Source organism: Micrasema longulum, unplaced genomic scaffold, assembly GCF_059751315.1.
Source record: "Micrasema longulum isolate JH-2025_06_02 unplaced genomic scaffold, ASM5975131v1 h1tg001722l, whole genome shotgun sequence".
Classification (NCBI taxonomy): domain Eukaryota; kingdom Metazoa; phylum Arthropoda; class Insecta; order Trichoptera; family Brachycentridae; genus Micrasema; species Micrasema longulum.
This window is the reverse complement of record NW_028278900.1, coordinates 71,751-92,888: the sequence shown is the minus strand read 5'-3', so window position 1 is coordinate 92,888 and position 21,138 is coordinate 71,751. Positions and strand designations below refer to the sequence as shown.

Sequence of the window (21,138 nt, the reverse complement as noted above, 5' to 3'; positions counted from 1 at the left end):
CAGACGCATACTGACATAGACATGCCCGCTGATGAGAGAAGGCTGCACTGTGCACTCTGTCTATGGGGTAGAGAAGATTCAGATTTCTATGCAAAAAATAATTTGTCTATGACTTAAACATCATAATTTGTGATTTGGCGGAAGTTGGCGAAGGCAATTTTCTTTGAGGACATCGCAAATTATTGTATTTTGTTTTGATAATTTGTTTTAGAATTAGGTTCTCGGGGTTGTCATTACATTTATAAACTATTAACATAGTTAAATATGCATATATCTTAGATTAGTTTCTCGGTATTTTGTTGTTTTTTTTTGTAAACTATTTTTTTATAATTTATAATGGGTATGTATTCGATTAATACCCTAACCGCCCTGCATACTACATTTCACAATGTAAGAATAATCCTTTAGTCATAAGTAGATTTTGAGAAAAATTCGCTATGAATATCCAAGTATGTAATTCTGTTTCTGACGCTGTGGCTTTGTATTTGCCACAGAATTTATTCTTAAAACCTGTTTCGAAGATAAATATTTCTATCCAGCTTCCCTCATCCAAGGCTCTCGGTAAGACTATATCTAACTGGGAGTTGATGGAGCGTATGAGGGAAATGATCAGGCCAGATTTATTTTCTTCTTTAAAAGTAACTAAAAGCTCAGCCGATGCAATCAGATTCGAGGGTGAATTGGACGATAGGAAACGAATCTCGAGTGTAGTTAGTTGTCTAGACGAAAGGTCTGTTAAGTTAAATGGGTATCCGGAACCTTTGAAACTTAAAGCTTCCGAAGCGAAGCTAGATTTTCCGAGTCGTCATTCGTGGGACTCGTTCTTTCGTGATACTCCTACCATGGACGAGATGAAACCCGGGGAGCGGCCCGACACCATTCACATCTCTAATTTGCCCATCAAGTGGTTCGTTAGCAGCCGCGACCTTCGGGATGAAGACGCAAAGCCGTCGGAAAGCATTTTCAGGAGAGTGTTTGAAAAGTTCGGGAAAGTGAGGTGCGTGGATATTCCGATATGTGATCCATACAGAAAACAGATGAAAGCCCACATGACCGGAATCAGTAAGTTCTCCTACGATTCTGAACTGTACTTCGAGGGATATGTTCAGTTCAGCGAGTACATGGGGTTTGTGCGGGCTATGGACGCCTTTCGCGGGATGAAGCTCCTGTGGAAGGGGGAGGGCGGGGGGCATGCTGTGACCGTAAACATGGACTTCGACAAGACCAAGCACCTGTCAGAAGCCACCATCAAGCGGCGCTCCATCGTGAGAGAGAGGCTGGTGACGCAGGAGAGGGCTCGCGAGGAGAAAGAGAAAGAAGAGACTCTCAAACTGCAGAAAAAGGAGGAGGCTGAGAGGTTTTATTACTGTTTATTTAAAATTATCCTTAAACTTGAGTCACTAAATACTTTTTCTATCCTAACTAATCTTAGTGGATTTTCATTTTAGCTCGTTCATTGCACTCTGCAGCTTTTTCTCAGCCATAATATATGTATAGGTCTCAGAGTATAACGCGCTACATCTATAGAGATTCCATTTTGCTCTATTGCATAGAACAAAAGTGTTTAAAAGTAGCAAATTTTCACTTTAGTTTTTGGTTTAACGACAAACGGACGGTTTCATCGCTGTGCTTGCGATTCTCTACCTGGAGTACCTAGAGCCTATTGTTCTGCTGTAAACTATTGCTAACATTGTGATTGATAATCCTATAATGATTTTAGTCGATATGGGCGGCTCTTTAGTGATAGCGCGTTATTACTCTGAGGTATAGATACGTCTTTATATGTATCCATAACACAACGGTTTAAAATACGAAAGGTTAAAACTATTTAGAGATATAAAATCTCTAATTTTTTAAGAATAATTATTCTTAACCTATTTCAATAACTAATAATTAATAATATTCCCAACCAATTTATATGTGAGTTGTTTACTTCATAGCCTCTCTATAATAGGTATTTAACAAAACCCAGTAATCACAAAAAACGTCCAATGAAAAGTAAAAAAATCATACAATTTTGCCATTTTATAAGGCTGTTTTTGAAAATCGCACCATTTAAAAAAAACTAATAAACATTAAATAAAAACAATATTTTTTAAGGTATACTTAGAATGTTTTATATTAAAAAAATAATAGTTTTATATAACTAAAATATAATTACTTTTCGACCGGAAGATTACACCTCTTGAAATTTAGAATAAACTTAGGAATATTGGTACTCATATAAAAGTATATCAGACTAAATATGTATCGTAAAACTGAAAAGGGGTTTCGTAGAAACATAGGTACTGTTTAAAACCATCACAACTTGTAAGTCCACCTAATAAATAACCTTACTTATTTGAACTTAGAATATAAATATTATTTTTATAAGATAAAATCTTATAGTATATACATCTTAGTGTCCGTACTATTCAAAAGTTTGTAAGAATTTTTGAAAAGGGGGCGTGGTCGTATGTTTACTGAAGACGTCTTTGGTTTCCAGATGTTTATAAAACAGGGTTGTCACAAATGCACGACTTTAGGCGAATTTTTACAGAGATCGGTAGGGAGTAGGGAGTACAATAAAAACGTTTATTTTAATTTAGTAACAAGTTTATTAAAAGTATTTCTAATAAATAAAAGTAAGCAATAATAAACATTATAAATGACATTGTTGGGTACATAAATTAATTGAATAAACAAATATGCAATTATAATAAAAAAATCAAAATGCAATAAAGTAAACTTATTGATTTTGAAAATTAACCAATTTGTTGAAATGTTGTCTCACTCTGACGTCAGGTTATAATTTACATATTTAAAAACTGATTAAACGGGGTCTCCATCTCCAAAATATTTTCCGAATTCACTGTTTGATTTGAGAACTGAAAACAGTAATCTCTATTAAATTTTATATTAAAACTTGTATCTTTGGATAGAGTGAAGATGCCACTTCCGATTTGGTGAATTTGGGAAATCACGCCGTTTCTCCGAAGAGGTAGGCAGAGAAGATAGAACACCATATCACTCTGTATTTGCATGTAGACCTCGCTTCCTCTACATTCATACATCTTCTCATGCACGTACACAGATTTTTCTGACTTTACGGTATATAAATATGAAATAAATGTATATTTACCCATAGCGAGTTAGGTTTTTTAAAACATGGGGGGTACGGCACCATTTATTACACGTACCAAAATTTTTTTTTTGTCCAAATTGATAAATAGAAAATGGTTGAAACATGCCCAATTTTTATTTCCAGGGTACAATTGTTCCGCCCTGTCGCATGGATTCATTTATTCCGCCTTATTTCATCTATTGGGAATCCAAAAAGAAAACCTTAATTTACTACAATCTTTGAGTATGTCCAAATGCTTGCAGACTAGCTGGATTTTCTCCCTAGGGAGTTGTTCATATTTAAATTTATTTCAACAGAGAGGGAAAACGTTTTTGAGAATGAAGCCGGATGAATCTCACCAACATCATAAAGGTTTCAGCTCCTTTACTTCACAAAAGTCAACAGATGGAAGAGTTGAGGAAATGTGGATGTTCAAACATGGGCAGAATGGTGAATGTTACACAGTGTGTAAAGTGGCCACTTAAACCAGCCAATGACAGGTCATAAGCCCTGTAAATGCCTAGACTTCCATATTCCCTTCTCAAAAACGTTTTCCCTCTCTGTTGAAATAAACTGAATTAACTATATTATACTTATAAATTGAATGATAAAATGATTACACTTATAAATAACATTTAAGTTAATACTTAATATTTGAAGGTAATGAACAGCCCTGGCAGTCTTAATTATAAGAGCCCCCTCAACACATGGTCATAAAAATACCATTCAAAAATAGCTTAGATGTATTGTCATCTCTTTTAGTTACATTCAATAAACGACAATTTCACATTCTTTCAGTGAGATAAAAAGAGATAGAATTATTTCAAGCTGTCGGTTGACTCGGTAAAAGGTCTTCGAGTTTGCATTTCTTGAACATTTAAAGAAATATTTGGATTTAAACTATTGAATTTTTTAAATTTAAATTACATAAATCCTATGCATAAGGTATTTAAATTACACAGAAACAAATGCTATAATAATTGCTCAAATAATAGTAAATGTTTGTTTTGCATTTATATTGAAAACTACCAAAAAACGTATTAATGTGAAAATGTATAATGTTTGATACCTTTGATAACTGAAGCGTCTTCTCCCTTTTCCAGTTCTATTTGAACATCCTTTCATGGCACAAGTCAGCATAATTAATTTTGATGTTATTAGCACTAAATACATAAAACAATTATCAAAATAACGACAGAGCGTTTGACAGTTCGAAGCAATACTGCCCGCGTACGTAAAAAGTGAGCATCGTACAAATTCTGAAATCAACACAAAATGAAGACCGTACCCACAGATTTTTTTTTGTCTCCCTTTCTCTTATTTAGAACATATTGTAGAAAATGAGTCAGCTATAATAGGCAACATGCATTGGATTGGTAAAATGTGTTGTTATCCCTCTACAGATGTATATACTCTAAGGATAAAATTTACTGGGTAGGTAAACTATTCAGATATATGACATTATACTTGATTCCAAGACAAAATATTTATAAATATCTGGCAAAGCGATAAAACAGTTCAAATATCATTATTTTATTCAACACGAGTTGGTTTGTACTTTGGTTAGTTTAAGATTTTACATGACTATCTTTACTCATCTTGTGTGTTCAATACTAAATCACCTAATCTTCGAACATTTTGTTTTCTATTGCTTATTTTGACCATTATACTATAATAACCACATTTTACAATTTAGTTGCAAAATAGTTCCTGTTTTATTTCACTCATTTAGGTTGAACTGCAAATGTTGTTTATACAAAAAGTTTAAAAAGGAATATTTTAAATTATTCTATGAAGGGAGGTTTGAAGATTTGATTCCAGGCTAACAACATGGTCTTGTGCATTGTGTGCAATCAATTGAGTCCTTTTACGCAGTTTATTATGGAGTGTAATAAAGTCTAAGTGTAAAGTTTTCTCGCTGTAATAATGTCGCGGCAAAAGGATGATAGTGGTTTCAACAGCTTTGGGATTTGGTGGTCGATCCTTTTAGGCGAAAGCGGGATCAGAGTGCGAGGGAAAAACTCTCGCATATGCAAGAGAGAGAGGAGAGACGCAAAGCCAAACAGTTGGCCAAACTCAAGCAAAAAGAGTCCTCCGAAATCAACAGCAAGATTGCCGAAGAACAGAAGAAGCTCTTGCGGACACAGAGGAAGCTGCAGAGTATACGACTTATTGAAGAGCTCTTCAGAAGAATTCAGGTAATTTAATCATTTTAATGTTCAACATTGATTTGAGTCCACTAAAACACACTGTGTAACATTCACCATTCTGCCTATATTTGAACATCTATATTCCTTCAATTCTTTCATCTGTTGATGTTTGTATGGTGAATGAGAATGGTGAATGTTACACAGTGTGTAAAGTGGCCACTTAAACCAGCCATTGACAGGTCATAAGCCCTGTAGATGCCTAGACTTCTATATTACCTTCTCTTAAATGTTCTTCATCTCTGTTGTAATATGTTAATATAAAAGTAGATTGTAATAAAAAAGAAACATGTATCATTAATTATTGAAATATCTATACATGTAGTCTATTTTATTGCAAAATTATAAATAGTTGATAGTTTAACAGAGCTTAGCCAAAATAAGCCAAATTTATATTTGACTTATTTACCGCATATTTTTCCAACTAATCAAAGACGTTTATTGTAGTAATACTTTGGTTTACTTGTACACAATTATGTTTAATTTTTAATTCAGTTGAAGCAAAAGCACACCACTTTGTACAAAAGAGACGCTCTCCACATAAATGAGTTGAAGCAGAACAACAAAGACAAGAAGAAAGAATTGAAAAAAATAGAGAAAGCACTTCTACATGAAAGTGAGGAGAAAACAGTTCGCGATCGTCTCGTCAGTAAATATAAATCAGCCCAAGAACAAGAGTTGGAACAGCAGAGATTAAATTTACGGAAAGCCATTGAAGGTAATTAGAATTTCTGTTTGACTTAAAGAGATCACGGCATTTTGTGTTCTTTTGTCATTAATTTATTTTCCTTGTGGCCTATAATATTTCTAATCATGTGTTCTAACCTGGTATTCGTCCTTATAATATTAACTCTTTTGGTAATTTTATATACAACAACAACAAACCATAACGCCAAGGATAGAACGACACATCACTATCTTTGCATACAGATCTCGCTTTCTCTACATTCATACATCTTCTCATGCACGCGCGCCGATTATTCGGACTTTTGACATGTCCATCTTTAAGTATTTGTTTGATTTGGTCATGCAATGTCTTTCTCTTATGTAAATATTTTTAGCTGTTCTTTCGCTGTCCATTCACTCTACATGTCCGAACCAGCCCAGAGCTTCTTGATTTTGTCCAAAATGCCTATCTCAGCCTTACATAATGTACGGATCTCGACATTTGGGCATCTATAGTACATAGTTTTACCACACATTCGCCTGAGAGATCGCATTTTGACAGCATTCAGCCTACTTTCAGCCCTGTTTTTCCAAGTCCATACTTTGCTCCCATACATCAGAGTCGGGACCAGGACTCCATTGTGGACTGCTAATTTTGCCTCTTGGACAAACATTTATTCGCCAAGGTTGATTTCAGTGCGCCGTTCACTCTGTTTCCGGCACTCGCCCTCCTTTCAATATCTTTCTCAGTCATTCCATCCCTAGTAAACATACTTCCCAGATACACAAATTCCTCTACCTGTTTTAGTATAACCCCATCCACAGTGATTTGATTTCTTATTTAGTCATCTTTATTTCATGCTTAGAATTGATCCTGTGTTGAGTTGGAATAACAACACTATACAATATAAAATATATTTTAAATTGTGTTATCTATCATTATTTATTTAACTTGTCGGCCTCGTGGTGTAATGGTCAATGTGTTTGCCTACCGTGTAAGAGGTCTTGGGTTCGATTCCCGACATGGTTGATATGAAATATTGATTTAAAAATGGGTGTTTTTACACTAAAAATATTTCATCGTCCCTGGACTGGTACCTTAAGTGTGAGACTGATCTTACCTTCATGCAACAAAAATGATCAAGACGCGCTGCGATTGGTGTGCTAATGCAGTGCCCTATGCACCATTAGGTGTGGAAAGGGAATTTTTTATTTTTTTTTATATTTTATTTATTATGGTTCACAAACAATACATGCAACATTGGTATAATGATATGACAGTGTTTGTATTTTACTACTACTGCTACTACTACCATCACGCCATTTCCCCGTAGGGGTAGGCAGAGAGAATGAACCGCCACACACGTCTATCCTGGCATACATTCCTAGCTTCCTCCACATTCATACATCTTGTCATACATGCCCTTGGGTTCTGTCTGCTTTTGACATGACCAGACTCAAGATTTTGGTTTATCTGATCATGCCACGTCTTCCTTGGTCGTCCTCGTCTCACGTTGCCGTTCATTTTCGCCATATATACTTGTTTTACCATTCTTTCGTCGTCCATTCGTTCTCCGTGACCAAACCGTCTCAGAGACCCTTTCTTAATCTTATCAATTATACTTGACTCAGATTTATACTCTCGCCTGATTTCATCATTCGTAACCCTGTCATACATTGATTTCCCACACATTCGTCTAAGAGATTGCATTTCAACCGCGTTCACTCGGCTTTCATCCTTCCTCTGCCAATTCCATGTTTCACTTCCATACGTAAGTGTTGGGACTAAAACTCCGTTGTGCACTGCCAGTTTAGCTTCGATTGACATATTTTTATTAGAAATTACTGTGCTTAGTGCTCCGTTCATTTTGTTGCCCGCATTCACTCTTCTTTCAACATCTTTTTCTACTCTTCCATCTCTTGAAAATATGCTTCCCAGATACACAAATTTTTCTACTTGCTCGAGACATTCGTTGTTTACATTTATTATGCAGTCAGTAACCTCACTATCCCTTTCAACTACCATCACTTTTGACTTACTTTCGTTCATTGCCAATTCGCTCTCCAGACATACATCATACATTCTAGAGACTATTTGCTGCAAATCAGCCTCGCTACTTGCTAACAGAACTGCATCATCAGCATACAACAAGCAGCTTACTGAAAAATTATCCATTTTTGCTCTAATACCCATACATTCTATCTCTTTCATACAGTTGTCCACGTATAGATTATACAACCATGGTGACATTACACATCCCTGTTTCACGCCTTTTGAGATCGTAAACCAAGATGTAAATCCCCCATTAACTCTTATACACGCTGAACTCTCCTCATAGAGAGACGATACTGCACGTATAAGTTGTTGTTAGTATTTTATACGTATTATATTAAATGAATAGCGGACAATGTAATATTGAAGTGTAAAATCACCTTTTAAAAAAATATCTCATGTTTTGCTTGCATCGAACCAGGATACCAATTATGGTAAGTGAATACTCCAACCAGTAAAGGAGGCCCACTTATTTCCACTCGATTTCTTTTCTCAGGATATAAGTCCTTATAAACAAAACTATTATAAAAAAATTACTTTTAAAAATTTATAAGTAAAAAACTTACTTAACTCAACACGGGACAAAGTCCCACGGAGTTAGAACATTCGCAATCAAGTTATTATTTGATTTACATATTTATATTTTCAGGAAAAATTGTTCTACGTTCGGTTCTTGATACGGGGAAGAAGAAAGCTCGCACGCCTTCAATAAGTTCCCTGTCCTCGGGGTCGGAAATCTCACTTGAGGATTTACCAAACAAGAGAATTAAAGCTGAGCGACTGACAACTCCGGAAAGAATTCAAATGATCAAAGGTACTGCAGAATTATTGAATGGAAATAAATATTCATGAAATATGTTTATGACTTGTTTCTCATTGACGCATAATTAAATAGACATGTTACTAGCGCGTAATATATGGCATTTCAATTCGTGACTGGTTGTCTTTCTTAATATTGAGGGTTTTTCTAGATATTTATTGATAAAACTCCATAGTTAACGATTTTGATAAATATCATTCTTTTTTGCTTTCATTCTCTAATGAACTTAAATTGTTAATGTAAAAAATATAAACTTATTTTAAAAATTTATAGCTAAAAAGTATCAATTTTTTTCTTCTTCTTTTCCACTCCAGGAGACCCTATCAGCTCTCGCCTCTTCCCTTATTAATCCCGCATCCCTAGTTCCGCCGAATAAATCCGAAAGATCGTCATTGAAAAATTACATATGCATAATAAATATTCTCTGGATCAACAAAAGCAATATTATTTATTAAGTTAAGTTTTTTAATTCTCACGACCTTTTCTTATATTTAAAAATTGATATTCTAAATCCTGAAATGGTCTTCTTATTGGAATATCTATATATTTAAAATATTTGTGTTATATATTTGTAACAATTATAATATTTATGTTTATATACTTTTTTAATAGAAGAGGATGGAATGATGCGAGGCTATCCCCCTTCGTATCCAGGCTACGCACCGTACGGACCGTACATGAATCCTACGTATAATTATCACCAACCGCCAGGTATGATATTTTATTTAACCTTTTATGTCCTTTTAACCCGCTTAGCCTCTATTTAAAGGCTTGTTAGCAGGTGGGAGAGAGGGGATATGGAAAGAGGCTATGAAAAGAGACCCTATTGCATAGAACAAAAGCGTTCCAAATTTTTGGTTTGGTTTTTAGTTTAAGAACAAACGTGTAATGGACGGTTTCGGTTTGCACCCGCAATACGTAAGTAATAGTAGTAAGTTTGCACCCAAGTACCTACGGCCCATTGTATTGCTGTAATCTGTAGCTAACTTCATAGTCAATAATCATAATAGTTTTTCTTCGTATGGGCGACTATTAGGTTATTACTCTAAGCATATTTCAAATATTATCCATTTATTTTCTAATCGATTTTTTGTTTATTTTAATTTTGGTATTTGATATGTATTATGTGTGTATGTATATCTATATAACATCCACAGGGATGTCCATCTGTTGACTTTTGTGAAGAGTTGAAGAAATCTGAATGTTTAAACATAGGCAAAATAATTCATGTTACACAGTGTGTATTGTGGCCACTTAAACCAGCCAATGTACTAGAACATAATATAAAAATAATGTAAATTAATGCCTCGACACGGGTTATGCCCAGTGAGGTGTTCATATAGAAAAGAAAAAATATAAAGTTTTATGTGAAATAAATAAATTTAAAAAATGATAGGTCACAAGCCCTGTAAATGCCTATACTTCCATATTCCCCTCTCAAAAATGTTATCCCTCTCTGTTGCAAAAAATTAATAATCGTTTTTTTTTCCATAAAATCATTATTATTATGTCTGGTATTATTTGTAGGCCAATTCTACCCACGGGGGGGCTACTACCCTCCACCCGTAGTGGAGTCCTACGGCCGGGGACGGGGCTTCACCAGGCGCCCTCGAGGGGCCCGCGGAGGGGGGGGATACAGGGGAATACCCAGAATGCCTTACTTTGATGGGCCAAATGCGCACCACGCCTATTACAAGTACTCTACCATTTTAATATAATATTATGTATTATTTCCTGTTCAACAATTTTTATATTAAGCTTTTAAGTTTAAAACTGGCATTATAAATGTATCCTTATAATAAACGTAGTTACAAAGGTTGATCAAAAAATATGCCAAATTAATTTTTATAGCAGCAACTGCTGACGCTTCATCCATTTGAAGTAATAAGTCCGATACCCTAATCCGTTGAGATAGTCAGTGTCAAGTTTTAACAAGGAGCGACTTGTCAGTTGGCTTCCAGAGCTGGAAAAGCAAAGTCGTGTTTACCATATCTTGTCGCGCATAATAAAAATTTTGAGCAATGCATTAACATTGAGACAACACGAGAAGCTCATGAAATGTTAAAATAAGTGTATGGCGATAATGTGGCGAATAAAGACTATTTACAAGTGATATGAGCGATGCAAAAACAGAAATGAGTATGTTGAACGAGCGACGCTCGGGATGTCTTGACCTCAAAAGACATGCGAAAACGTGCAAAAATTGATAAAAATGATAGGTACAATTAGGCGATTGACTATTCGAGAGCTTACTGAAGAACTGAACATCTCGCACTGGCCCGTGAAAATCATTTTAACGGGTAATTTGCAAATGAGACGAATGAGTGCAAAATTTGTCACACCTCGCTGAAAAAAGGTTCTTATCTGTCCACACGGATGTGGACAGATAAGAACCTTTTTTCGGAGGCGGAAGAAGGCGGAGCCTTACCCTCCGGATTTATCACCATGCGACTTCAGACTGTTCCCAAAAATAAAATCCGCGCTAAAAGAAAAACGTTTCGACACAGTTCCTGACATTGAGAAGGCCACGATAAAGCAGCTGAAGGCCTTTCCAGAAATGCTTCCGATCATGGAATCAATGTTGGGATAAGTGTATCGCTAGCCAAGAAAGTACTTCGAAGGAGATTCATTCACATTTGACGTAAGCTCATTGATAAAATTATTCACCATATTCTTTGATCAGCCTGTGTAAATGTTACGCAATATTATATTTACTGGTTTAAAATTACACAAATATTTGACCGTATACTATTGTATATTTTATACTAATATGTAAAGATGATTTTTTTTATATTTTTCTTCTAAAAATCATTTTTATTTTTTGCTACTTCTGTGTTAAATACATGTCTGTCTTTATTTGTATATATGTATGTAAAACATGTAAAAGCCTACAAGGCGTTTAAATAAATAAATAAAAAAATGATACATTTGGGTAAGAATGTTACATTGGAAATTTCTACTTTTTCTCTGTTTATGGTATAAATAAATATGCAAACACTTTTTAATGAGTGTGAGAGAATATGTATTGTCGAGTCTATGTTCTTGAACATTGCGCCTTGGCACACGGAAGGAATGTGGTAGTGTGTTGTGACGGTGTTCAGTTGAGTTTAGATAAAAATTGGTTGGTCGATATTTACGAGTATATTATATTCTTGAATATCAAGGTGCCAATTTTCATCAAAACTCAACCGGGCAGTGTCACAAAACACATTACCACATTCCTTGCGCCTTGAACATAGGCCCCGTCTATACCATGTTAAAACAATTATTGGTTTTTATCAATTATGTATTTTGTTGTAATAAAAATTTCCATCCACTAATGTCAACAGTATATGTATAGTTACATATAAAAATGTATATTTCATATTTTAATAGTTTTTTTTTCCCATATTTCTAGATATTTCAAGAAATTGACAGAGGAGTCTGGAGACCGAAACAGCAGAGATTCCTATTCTCGGAGTAGATCTAGGTCTCGAAGAAGATCCTACTCTCGATCAAGGTCACGATCATATTCCAGATCTCGTTCTCGGCGTAGATCCTCCTCTCGTCACAGGTCGAGATACTCTCGTTCTCGGTCACGTTCCAGGTCTAGAAACCGTCGTACAAGATCACATAGTCGATCAAGGTCACGGCACAGTCGATCGAGGTCTCGACACAGTCGACCAAGGTCTCGGCACAGTCGATCAAGGTCCCGGCACAGTCGCCATTCACGATCAAAATCGCATAAGTCTAAATCCAGATCGCGCTCGAGACACAAGAGATCAAGATCTAGACACAGCCACGGATCAAAATCAAGGAATACAAGTCCTACAGAAAAATCTAAAGGTAGGGCGGACTTACCAAATGATAAAAGGTCCGATAAAACTCCAGAATCTAAGCAGACAGACAAGGAAAGAGGAGAGTCATCCATTCGTAGTCGTAGATCCAAAAGTTGGTCATTGCCAAAAGATTCAAGTAAAGGAAAATCTTGGTCCAAAAGTCCTCCGACACATTAATAATATTATGCAACTGCAATTAGCGCCAGATCTAAGGGACGCTAGCGACCCGTCACTTACTGAAAAGGGATGGGAATATACGTGTTTGTAAATTGTTTGTTTGTAAGCGAGTATATCTGGTTCTTTGTGCCAAATGAACCTATGGCAGTTCCGGTCCGGGTCTGACTGCAATCATAGTACTTTTTGTGTTTATTGTAAATAATTTTGAAGCATACTGTTGCGTATATTTATATAATTTAATCAAATGATTTGGTACTTTTATTTTAATAAATGATTATAATTGGGAAGTAATTTCATTGTTTACACGAATTATTTCCTTTTTATGAATCTATTTTATTGACCTTTGTTTTATATGAACAAGTTTTTTTTTTTAAATCAATTTTATTGGCTGGAAGAAATTGACACATGGCAACAAAACTGGCACCAGTAAGAAACAAAAAGATAAATAAATCAAAAATAGTTGAAAGATTAATGATTTAAAATATTTTACAAAACTATTTACAATAAAGAATAATAGAAATATTACAATTTCAATTAGCATATCGACATTTGTACATTACAACATTGTTTTTTAGTTATCATTGAATAGTTCTTAATTATTTAATAATATAAATACACCAACTTTTACACGGTTTCGAAAAAACACTGAAAAAAAAAGTATTCATTATTACAATGCCTTTATATAATTAATTAATATACTTTTCATTTTTGGGATGCTCTACATCGCTCTTTTACTTACTAGGTGTATAATATGCATATGATGAATAACCTTTGTTACAATTTTTTTAAGTACATGTATTGTCACGTCATTTTTTAAATAAAATATGGTACAATAAATACTTAACAGTTTAATTATTTTTTTGTCAGCCTCGTGGCGTAGTGGTCAGCACTTTTGCCTACCATGGTAGCATGCACGGATGCAAGATGTCTTGGGTTCGATTCCTGACATGGTTGACATAAAATATTTGGGTAGTCAGATGGCAGAGAGACCATCTATAATTTTCAAAAATGATCAGGAGAGCTGAAATAAGACTCAATTTTAAGACTTTTATCCGAAAACTAAAAAAAAAAAGCATTTTTTTTCAATAATTAATTAACAGTTTAAATTATGCTTTTTTATAATTTTTTTCTGTGTCTTTACTGAAATATTTATTAAAACTCTTGACAACTAAAAACCAAAAAAATACAGATGGTTCCTTCTGCCATCTGACTACCGATTTATTTTAAGTGTTTTTACACTAGAATATTTCCTAGTCCCTGGATTGGTACCTGAAGCGTAAGATTGATGTACCAACGTACTGCCCTATGCACCACTAGGTGTGTACATATCCCCCATGCAGAGGTTCCAGTGTATACATAAATATGTATATGCAAATGCATCCTGATTATGTTCTTAGAGGTGGGGGGGGTCAGTGCTATGCAAGCTCCTGACGTCACTGCGGCCTGGGAAGCTCTATTACGACGGGATCTTTATTATATAAAAAAAAAAGCTTTTATTCTTCTATTCTATTCTTCTTCTCTTAGATCTTTATTATTATATACAAGAAAGCTTATCACAAGAACAGTAGGTAATGTAATACAAAAACTCAAGAAACAAACATCTTGAATTGATAATCTCTAAACCACTCATTTCGAAAGGTGACAATGAAGAAGTTCAGTGGTTTTTTTGAAAATATTTTATGTATCATATTATCAGCGCTACGATTTTTTTTAATTTTTGTAATTTTGAAATTACTTCGCGTGCCAAGTCACAAGTTCTCTTTGGTGAGTTCTACTGGTTGGTAAATTGGTTTTCGGTAAACCAGAAATAAGTCGGAAATCAGTTGATTCAGAAGAACTAGTGACATTCGAAGTGGTCCGTTTTTATTTAAATCATTTTTTCATACATTTTCAAGAAACTTCGCCGTACAATTTCATGCTGTAATTTTTACCGCACGTCAAAAACATTTTTTGTATCCAATTTCCTGAACATCCTCATTAATTGTAATTCCGTATTACTAAAAAAACCAACAAAGACACTGCGCTGAGTCACATTTCTTTTTTTCTCCCAATTGAATAAAGTCTTCAATCTCTTGATGAGCTCCTATCTCGACCTTTCTTCCATTTTCTATCTCTATCGTCTGTTGGTGAACCTCTACTAGAGTACTTGGTGTGCCTACTATTTCTTCCCTCTCTTTCGTCATACCTATTGGATGAAGACTGATGCTTGCGTTTACTATAATCACTCTCGTGCCTGCGTGAGCTGGTTTCACTTTCTCTGGAGTAAGACTTCGGAGTATCTCTATTTGAACTGCTTTCTTTATGCCGCTCATAATCATGTTTACTGCTTTCCTTGTGCCTTTGGTGATCATGTTTACTGCTATTATCACTTTCCTCGTGCCTATCATGATCTCGTTTGCGGTTATTACCTTCTTTGTGCGTTTCATGATCATATTTATCGCTATTTGAATTACTTTCCTTGTGCTTTTCACGATCATATTTACTGCTGTTATTTCCATCTTTTGAGGATTTCTTGAAATAAAAATAAGAATCATTATATTGCATAAAGAGAAAAATGCAAACATACACATTACAAATAAATTGCGCGATTTTAAATTGTGTTATTGTTTTCTAGTTAATTTCCCTTTTTATGTCAAAGCAAATTTCCTCTAAATAAAACAAACAAAACTGAGAGTTCTAATATTAGTAAAGTAACATTTTCGAAATTGCTCAGGAGATAAATAAAATATTGTTTCTTTTGATGGATTTTATCATACATTTTTTTTATTGTAACAAAGGAAATAATGTCATTTTATTTTAACAAAATCTTTAAGAGTTTTTTTTTTTCAAAATAAAATTATATAAACTTAATGAGAAAATAAAAATACATCTAAAAAAAGAGTGTTCACGGCAGATATTACGGCGCAACAACGATATGCATAACACTGTTTTATTGTTACTAATATATATATATAAAAGGCATTAGTGATAACCCTGTCTATGTAATCTATAAATGTGGAAACACTAGGATTAATGATATGAATCATAAACATACAAAGTTTCCCAAAGACAAAAAATATTATTAAAAATCTGCCTTTACTGTGTATCTTTTTTACAATAATTCATTGTATATCGATTCGTCTTTGGAAATAATACACAAATTCATAAATAACAATTGAACATATTTATATGTAAAATGAAACCAAAACTAGTAGATGCCACAGACTATGTCAGACACTTGAATCTCATTACCATAATCATAAAAATATATGTTATCTATATGTTATTGAAAAAAAAGATAACATTGTTTGACATTCAGCCTTATTATTTTTATTTACCTGGTTAGATTCATTTTCGTTTTTCCGTAAAACATTTTTTACAGCGTCTTCAGTTGAATTACTGGTTATTTCTTTTATGTTTTTTTTATCCTTTTTAGGTGTAGCGGAAGCTTTATCCGCACCCAATCCCATTCCTCTTGGTCTCATTTCTGGTATCACCAAATTCGATGATCTGAAAATTTATATTTAAAACATTCAAATCATAGATAATGTTATACAAGCATCTACCATTTGTGTCTCCACAGTTATAACAGAATGCTTAAATTTGACTAAAAGTTAGTTAAAGCGTTGATACGAAGAATAATAATTATATATGTATGGAGTTTCTAAAAAATCATTAAAACATTTTGGAAAGTGGTGAGAGGTGAAAGTGGTCGAAACAGTCATGAAAGTGGATGCATGACCGCAGTAATAGAAAAATAGTGCAAACACAATGGTGTGGCGTTCTTTCATCTCTGTTCATAGTGTCATAAGTTTAATTAAAGAAATAATAACGCTTTGTGAGATCACAAAAAAAATCAGTGTGATTTTTCTGAACCCTGGCTTTAATTCAGCGCTGTAATTGGGCCTCCCGACCAATAATTGACTCTTTCACCCTCTAATGGTAAATGAGTGGAAAAGAAAGTATTTGACTTTATAACTTATATAACTTATAACTTATATGAAAATATAAGTTATTACAATGGAATTAAGAACAGTAAAACAATTACTTTTTTTTTAAATTCCTATATCACACAAAATGACAAAAATGTCACACCTATTTATTTAATATCAATTCAAAATAATTAGAATTAGAAATTTTGAGCGGGAAATTTTCATCTCACTATATGATATAAAGAAAACCAAAATGGACATGAAGCCGATGGAACGAAAGGCATCATCCCTACACATGTGGATCTACCAGAAAGTAACCAGCCTCGGAGCCACAGCCTCAGTTGTTAGCCACGTGTTTGCAGTATTTTTAAGGCGGGTTGTGGTCCTGGTAGTGTCGCGGACTCCGAATCAGAAGGCCTGAGGTTTGAACCCCTCTACCACAACTTATTTCATAACATGGTTATTTATGACTAAAAGAAAATGGCCCAAAAATTGAAATGTTTGGGTAAATCATAAGAACGCAATATTCACTTTTATTTTTGAAATTAGGCAGAGGATATTGGATGTTGGATGTTGGACTACCACAATAGGTACAATTAGGTTATCGGTCATCACTTGTTAATCATAATATGTCAAAAAATGCTCTATTTGTTTAGTTTTTTACTGTTTACTTATTGTAGTGTGGGTATTGTCGTGGACTCCAGATCAGGAAGTTCGAGGTTCGAACCCATATATACCACAACTTATTTTTCATTCTCTAACAGGTTATTTATGACTAAAATACAATGACCCAAACAAAGTTAAATTTGACATATATTACAACAGAGATGGAAAACTAGGCATTTACAAGGCTTGTGAAATGTGATTGGCTATACCGGTCTATTACACAGTTGTAACATTCGTCATTCTGAAATTTAAATTAGTTTATTTTTTAATGTCAAGAAACCTAATATTGGTGTAATTTTTATATCAATATATAATATACATACTTGCCGTGTTTGCCCATCCCCATTCCGGGAGCCCAGCCCATTCCACGTAACATCGCCATTCCAAAATCACCAACAGGAATGTTCTCATAGTCGTCCAAAGTTGACTGGAAACAATAACTTATTTGACAATATTGTTGGGAATGAAATAGAAAATTTTTGTACAAAAAACAACTGACTAATAACAACAAGTTGTGCATTAAAATCATATTAATAGGAGATATATCAAAATGGATAAAAGTAAATAAATTGAAATTAAATATATCAAAAACAAAATATATTAATATTGGGAAAAAAAATAATACCCCAGGGTTACAAAATCAATATTGATAATTTGAATATAAATTATGTGGACGAAATAAAGTATCTCGGGGTCTACTTGGATAGATATTTAAATCTTAAAAAACATACTCAATATGTAACAAAAAAAAAAAAAATATTTATGGGAAGATTACGAAATGTAATATATTTAAAAAGTAGTATTCTTATATATAAAACAATAATATGTCCACACATAAATTACTGTTCTTCCATTCTTTTTTTATGTAATGAAGGAGAAATACAAATTCTTCAAAATAAGGCAATGAGGATTATACTAAAAAAATATATATATTCTAATGTAGAAAGAATTCACAAAGAAATTGGCTTGCTCACAGTAAAGCAACAAATTAAATATAATGTGGCAATTTTTATACATAAAATAATAGGGGATGAATAAAATAAAAACAATAATAAAATTTAACCAACAATGTCATACATATGAAACAAAGGGTAAAAAAAAGATAAGATTACCAACGAGGAAAAAAAACAGAATCTCAAAACTCATTGTACAAGGGATTGAAGCTGTACAATGAGTTACCTGAAGAAATAAAGGAAATAGAAAAAATTGAAATATTTAAAATTAATTTGAAAAAATATGTAATTGAGAAATTTTGATAAAAAAAATTTAATATTATTAAAAGTTTATATTAGTTCTTAAGATGTTATGAACTAACTTAATAAAGCATAAATAAATATTATGATAATTGATTACAGCTTGTCTACTTGTCTAGTACTCATGGAGGAAGATACAATGATGTGTTTTCAGTGGTTAGGTCTAAAATGCTAATTTTGAAGTTAAGTTATAAAATACAATTCAACTTTCAAAGTTCAACTTTTCTGTTTGCTTTTTTTTGTCATAACTACTTATATATTATATGATATTCATTTTTAATGAAATAATAACGAGTGAATGTCTATAGATGCGTAAGTTTTCATGGTTGCTGTTATCAATGTTTATCTTTTTTGGGTGATCCCAAGTAAGTTAGATTCATTCCAATGTTTCGGCTACCATTGCAGGGGCCATCTTCAGGGTAAACTGAGTGTTTTGTAGAAAAATATAGAACCACTTATTAAATCCGAAAGACAAGAACCCCCTGGAAAATGAAGCAGTTTATAAACTGAGCTGCCAAGGATGCGATAGAGTGTACATGGGACAAACTGGGCGCACTGCTATGAAAATAATTGATGAACATAAAAAAATGTATAAACTAGGACACCCTGAAAAATCTGCAATAGTAGAACACTTCATAGACACAGTACATCTTTTTGCCTTCAAATCAAAGATTTTGCATAAACCTAGAAATTATAGTGCACAAATAATAAAAGAGGTAATTGAAATACACAATTACCCAAATAATATAAACAAAGACGACGGGCTGAAATTAAACTCAACATGGTTCTCGACACTACGCACTAAAAAAATGATACGGAATGTGCCTGCTGCCGACTGCGACACGGTACAAATAACTAGTACATAAACACATATTTTTTCTACAAAACACTCAGTTTGCCCTGAAGATGGCTCCTGCAATAGTAGCCAAAACGTCGGAACGAATACAACCTACACGGGATCACCCAAAAAAGATACATATTGAATGTCTATACATTGGGAGGCAGAAACCAATTAAATGGCTTATCTAATGTTATAATTTAGAGGTTATCAAACAGTTTCATTGAATATAGATCAATGCAGGAAAGGAATAAGTTACCAAGCGACGTGTAGCAACTTTACAGAAGAGCCAATTAAAGTTTTTTTTTTATTAAAAAAGCATATTGTTTTTTTTATTATTTAAATTATATAGGAATCACGCCAAAATAACAGGTATGTATGAGTTTTTTAATTAATTTTGAAAAACTTTAATTAGTTCTTCTGTAAAGTTGCTACATGTCACTTGATAACTTTTCAATTTCCAGCGTCAAGATGTTGTTTGTTTTGAAAACGCACAATAAATTGTAACAAACCTCTACTTCGGTAAAGTTGGTGACATTTGTCACTGGCAGAACGAGGTTAGATTTACTTGATTTTAGAATACTGTCCTTTTTAAGGTTTTCTAAAATTTCTCTTTCTGCCATATTTTCCAAAGTTTCATTTTTGGGGGGTTCAGTTGCGGTCACTTGTGAAGTGTCAACTTTCTCGTCTTCTGTAGACAAATCCACTTCTCCTCTTGCTATACGAGCCAAAACTGATGCAGTGGTACTGCGTTCCCTAAGAGGAATAACCAGAGGTTTCTTTTCTTCAAAAACTTCTTCACTGAAAAATAAACGCTAAAAGTGAGCGAATTCTCAAAATTACTTACTTAAATACTACGTACAGCAGAGCATAAATGAAACGGCGTAGTTTTCTTATACTTACTCCTTAATTTTAATAGATTTTCCCTCCAAGCAATCAATGAACTGTTTTTTTTCTTCGACTGGTTTAGAAACCGATTTTTTCAATTGTTTGCTAAAACCAAATGAAATCTTTTTTGGTGCGTTATCCATTGCATTTCAATAAATTACAGGATAAAATAATCAAATATCAAATCAAAATTTATATAATCCCGGCAAAACTAACTATGAATTCTGTAACGATCTGTCACACCTAGCCACAGATTATACTTACTCACCTAGCACCATAGATTAAAGATATATATTGCTATAGATTATTTCATTTAGATTATCACAATCCGTAGTGTTCCACTGTTCCACCAATAGGTACCTAATATGCAAATTAGAACAAATTCGCTTGTTTTTGTCTTCTAATGTGAAGTGGGGGGAGGGGGGGTTAACATTTTCAACCTGTAAGATGGTATAGATTTTATACAGCCAGAAATAAGATAAAATAATTTGAATTGAATTGAATTAATCGAGTTTAGAATATAAATGTTTAGGTAGTGGTTCGAGCAAAAATGAAGCATAATCCAAGTGAGATCTTATAGAGCGTTGAAAAGGAGTTTAAGGGTCTTTATGTGAGATTCTCATGAAACGCCAGCTGTGGACTTTATGAAGCTTTTATTATATTTCGAAATTATATGCTGAATGTGAGTATGCCAAGCTAATTTCGAATCGAAATGAGTGCCCATAAATTTAATTTTGT

General features: G+C 33.6%; 2 protein-coding genes across 3 annotated transcripts; one reads left to right on the top strand and one right to left on the bottom strand.

Annotated features, from left to right (window-relative positions):
• Positions 1-83: 83 nt before the first annotated feature.
• Xe7 (A-kinase anchor protein 17A) lies at positions 84-13,681 on the top strand. 2 transcript variants are annotated; one of them, XM_088237448.1, is made up of 8 exons: positions 84-184; positions 906-1,357; positions 5,094-5,301; positions 5,806-6,028; positions 8,679-8,843; positions 9,462-9,560; positions 10,377-10,545; positions 12,247-13,681. In XM_088237448.1, exons 2-8 carry the CDS (start codon positions 1,038-1,040, stop codon positions 12,842-12,844), a joined length of 1,782 nt encoding a protein of 593 aa, XP_088093574.1. In that variant the 5' UTR covers positions 84-184; positions 906-1,037; the 3' UTR covers positions 12,845-13,681. The 2 variants fall into 2 exon arrangements, with proteins under 2 accessions (XP_088093574.1, XP_088093573.1); XM_088237447.1 differs by having other exon boundaries at positions 93-1,357.
• A 654-nt stretch (positions 13,682-14,335) lies between these two features.
• Positions 14,336-20,762, bottom strand: LOC148274210 (uncharacterized). Its single transcript, XM_088237449.1, has 5 exons — positions 20,416-20,762; positions 20,025-20,313; positions 17,745-17,848; positions 16,162-16,333; positions 14,336-15,355 (listed from the first exon to the last, which is right to left on the bottom strand). Exons 1-5 carry the CDS (start codon positions 20,541-20,543, stop codon positions 14,909-14,911), a joined length of 1,140 nt encoding a protein of 379 aa, XP_088093575.1. The 5' UTR covers positions 20,544-20,762; the 3' UTR covers positions 14,336-14,908.
• Positions 20,763-21,138: the final 376 nt, after the last annotated feature.

What these genes read in the sequence shown, in the direction of transcription:
- LOC148274210 (XM_088237449.1), bottom strand. Translation starts at nt 20,543, where the DNA reads ATGGATAACGCACCAAAAAAGATTTCATTTGGTTTTAGCAAACAATTG. An exon ending in CCAACTTTACCGAAGTAGAG is followed by an intron (nt 17,849 to 20,024) that starts GTTTGTTACAAT and finishes TATTGTTTCCAG; the next exon opens with TCAACTTTGGACGACTATGA. An exon ending in GGGATGGGCAAACACGGCAA is followed by an intron (nt 16,334 to 17,744) that starts GTATGTATATTA and finishes ATAAATTTTCAG; the next exon opens with ATCATCGAATTTGGTGATAC.
- Xe7 (XM_088237447.1), top strand. Translation starts at nt 438, where the DNA reads ATGAATATCCAAGTATGTAATTCTGTTTCTGACGCTGTGGCTTTGTAT. An exon ending in AAGAATTCAAATGATCAAAG is followed by an intron (nt 8,844 to 9,461) that starts GTACTGCAGAAT and finishes CTTTTTTAATAG; the next exon opens with AAGAGGATGGAATGATGCGA. An exon ending in TAATTATCACCAACCGCCAG is followed by an intron (nt 9,561 to 10,376) that starts GTATGATATTTT and finishes TATTATTTGTAG; the next exon opens with GCCAATTCTACCCACGGGGG.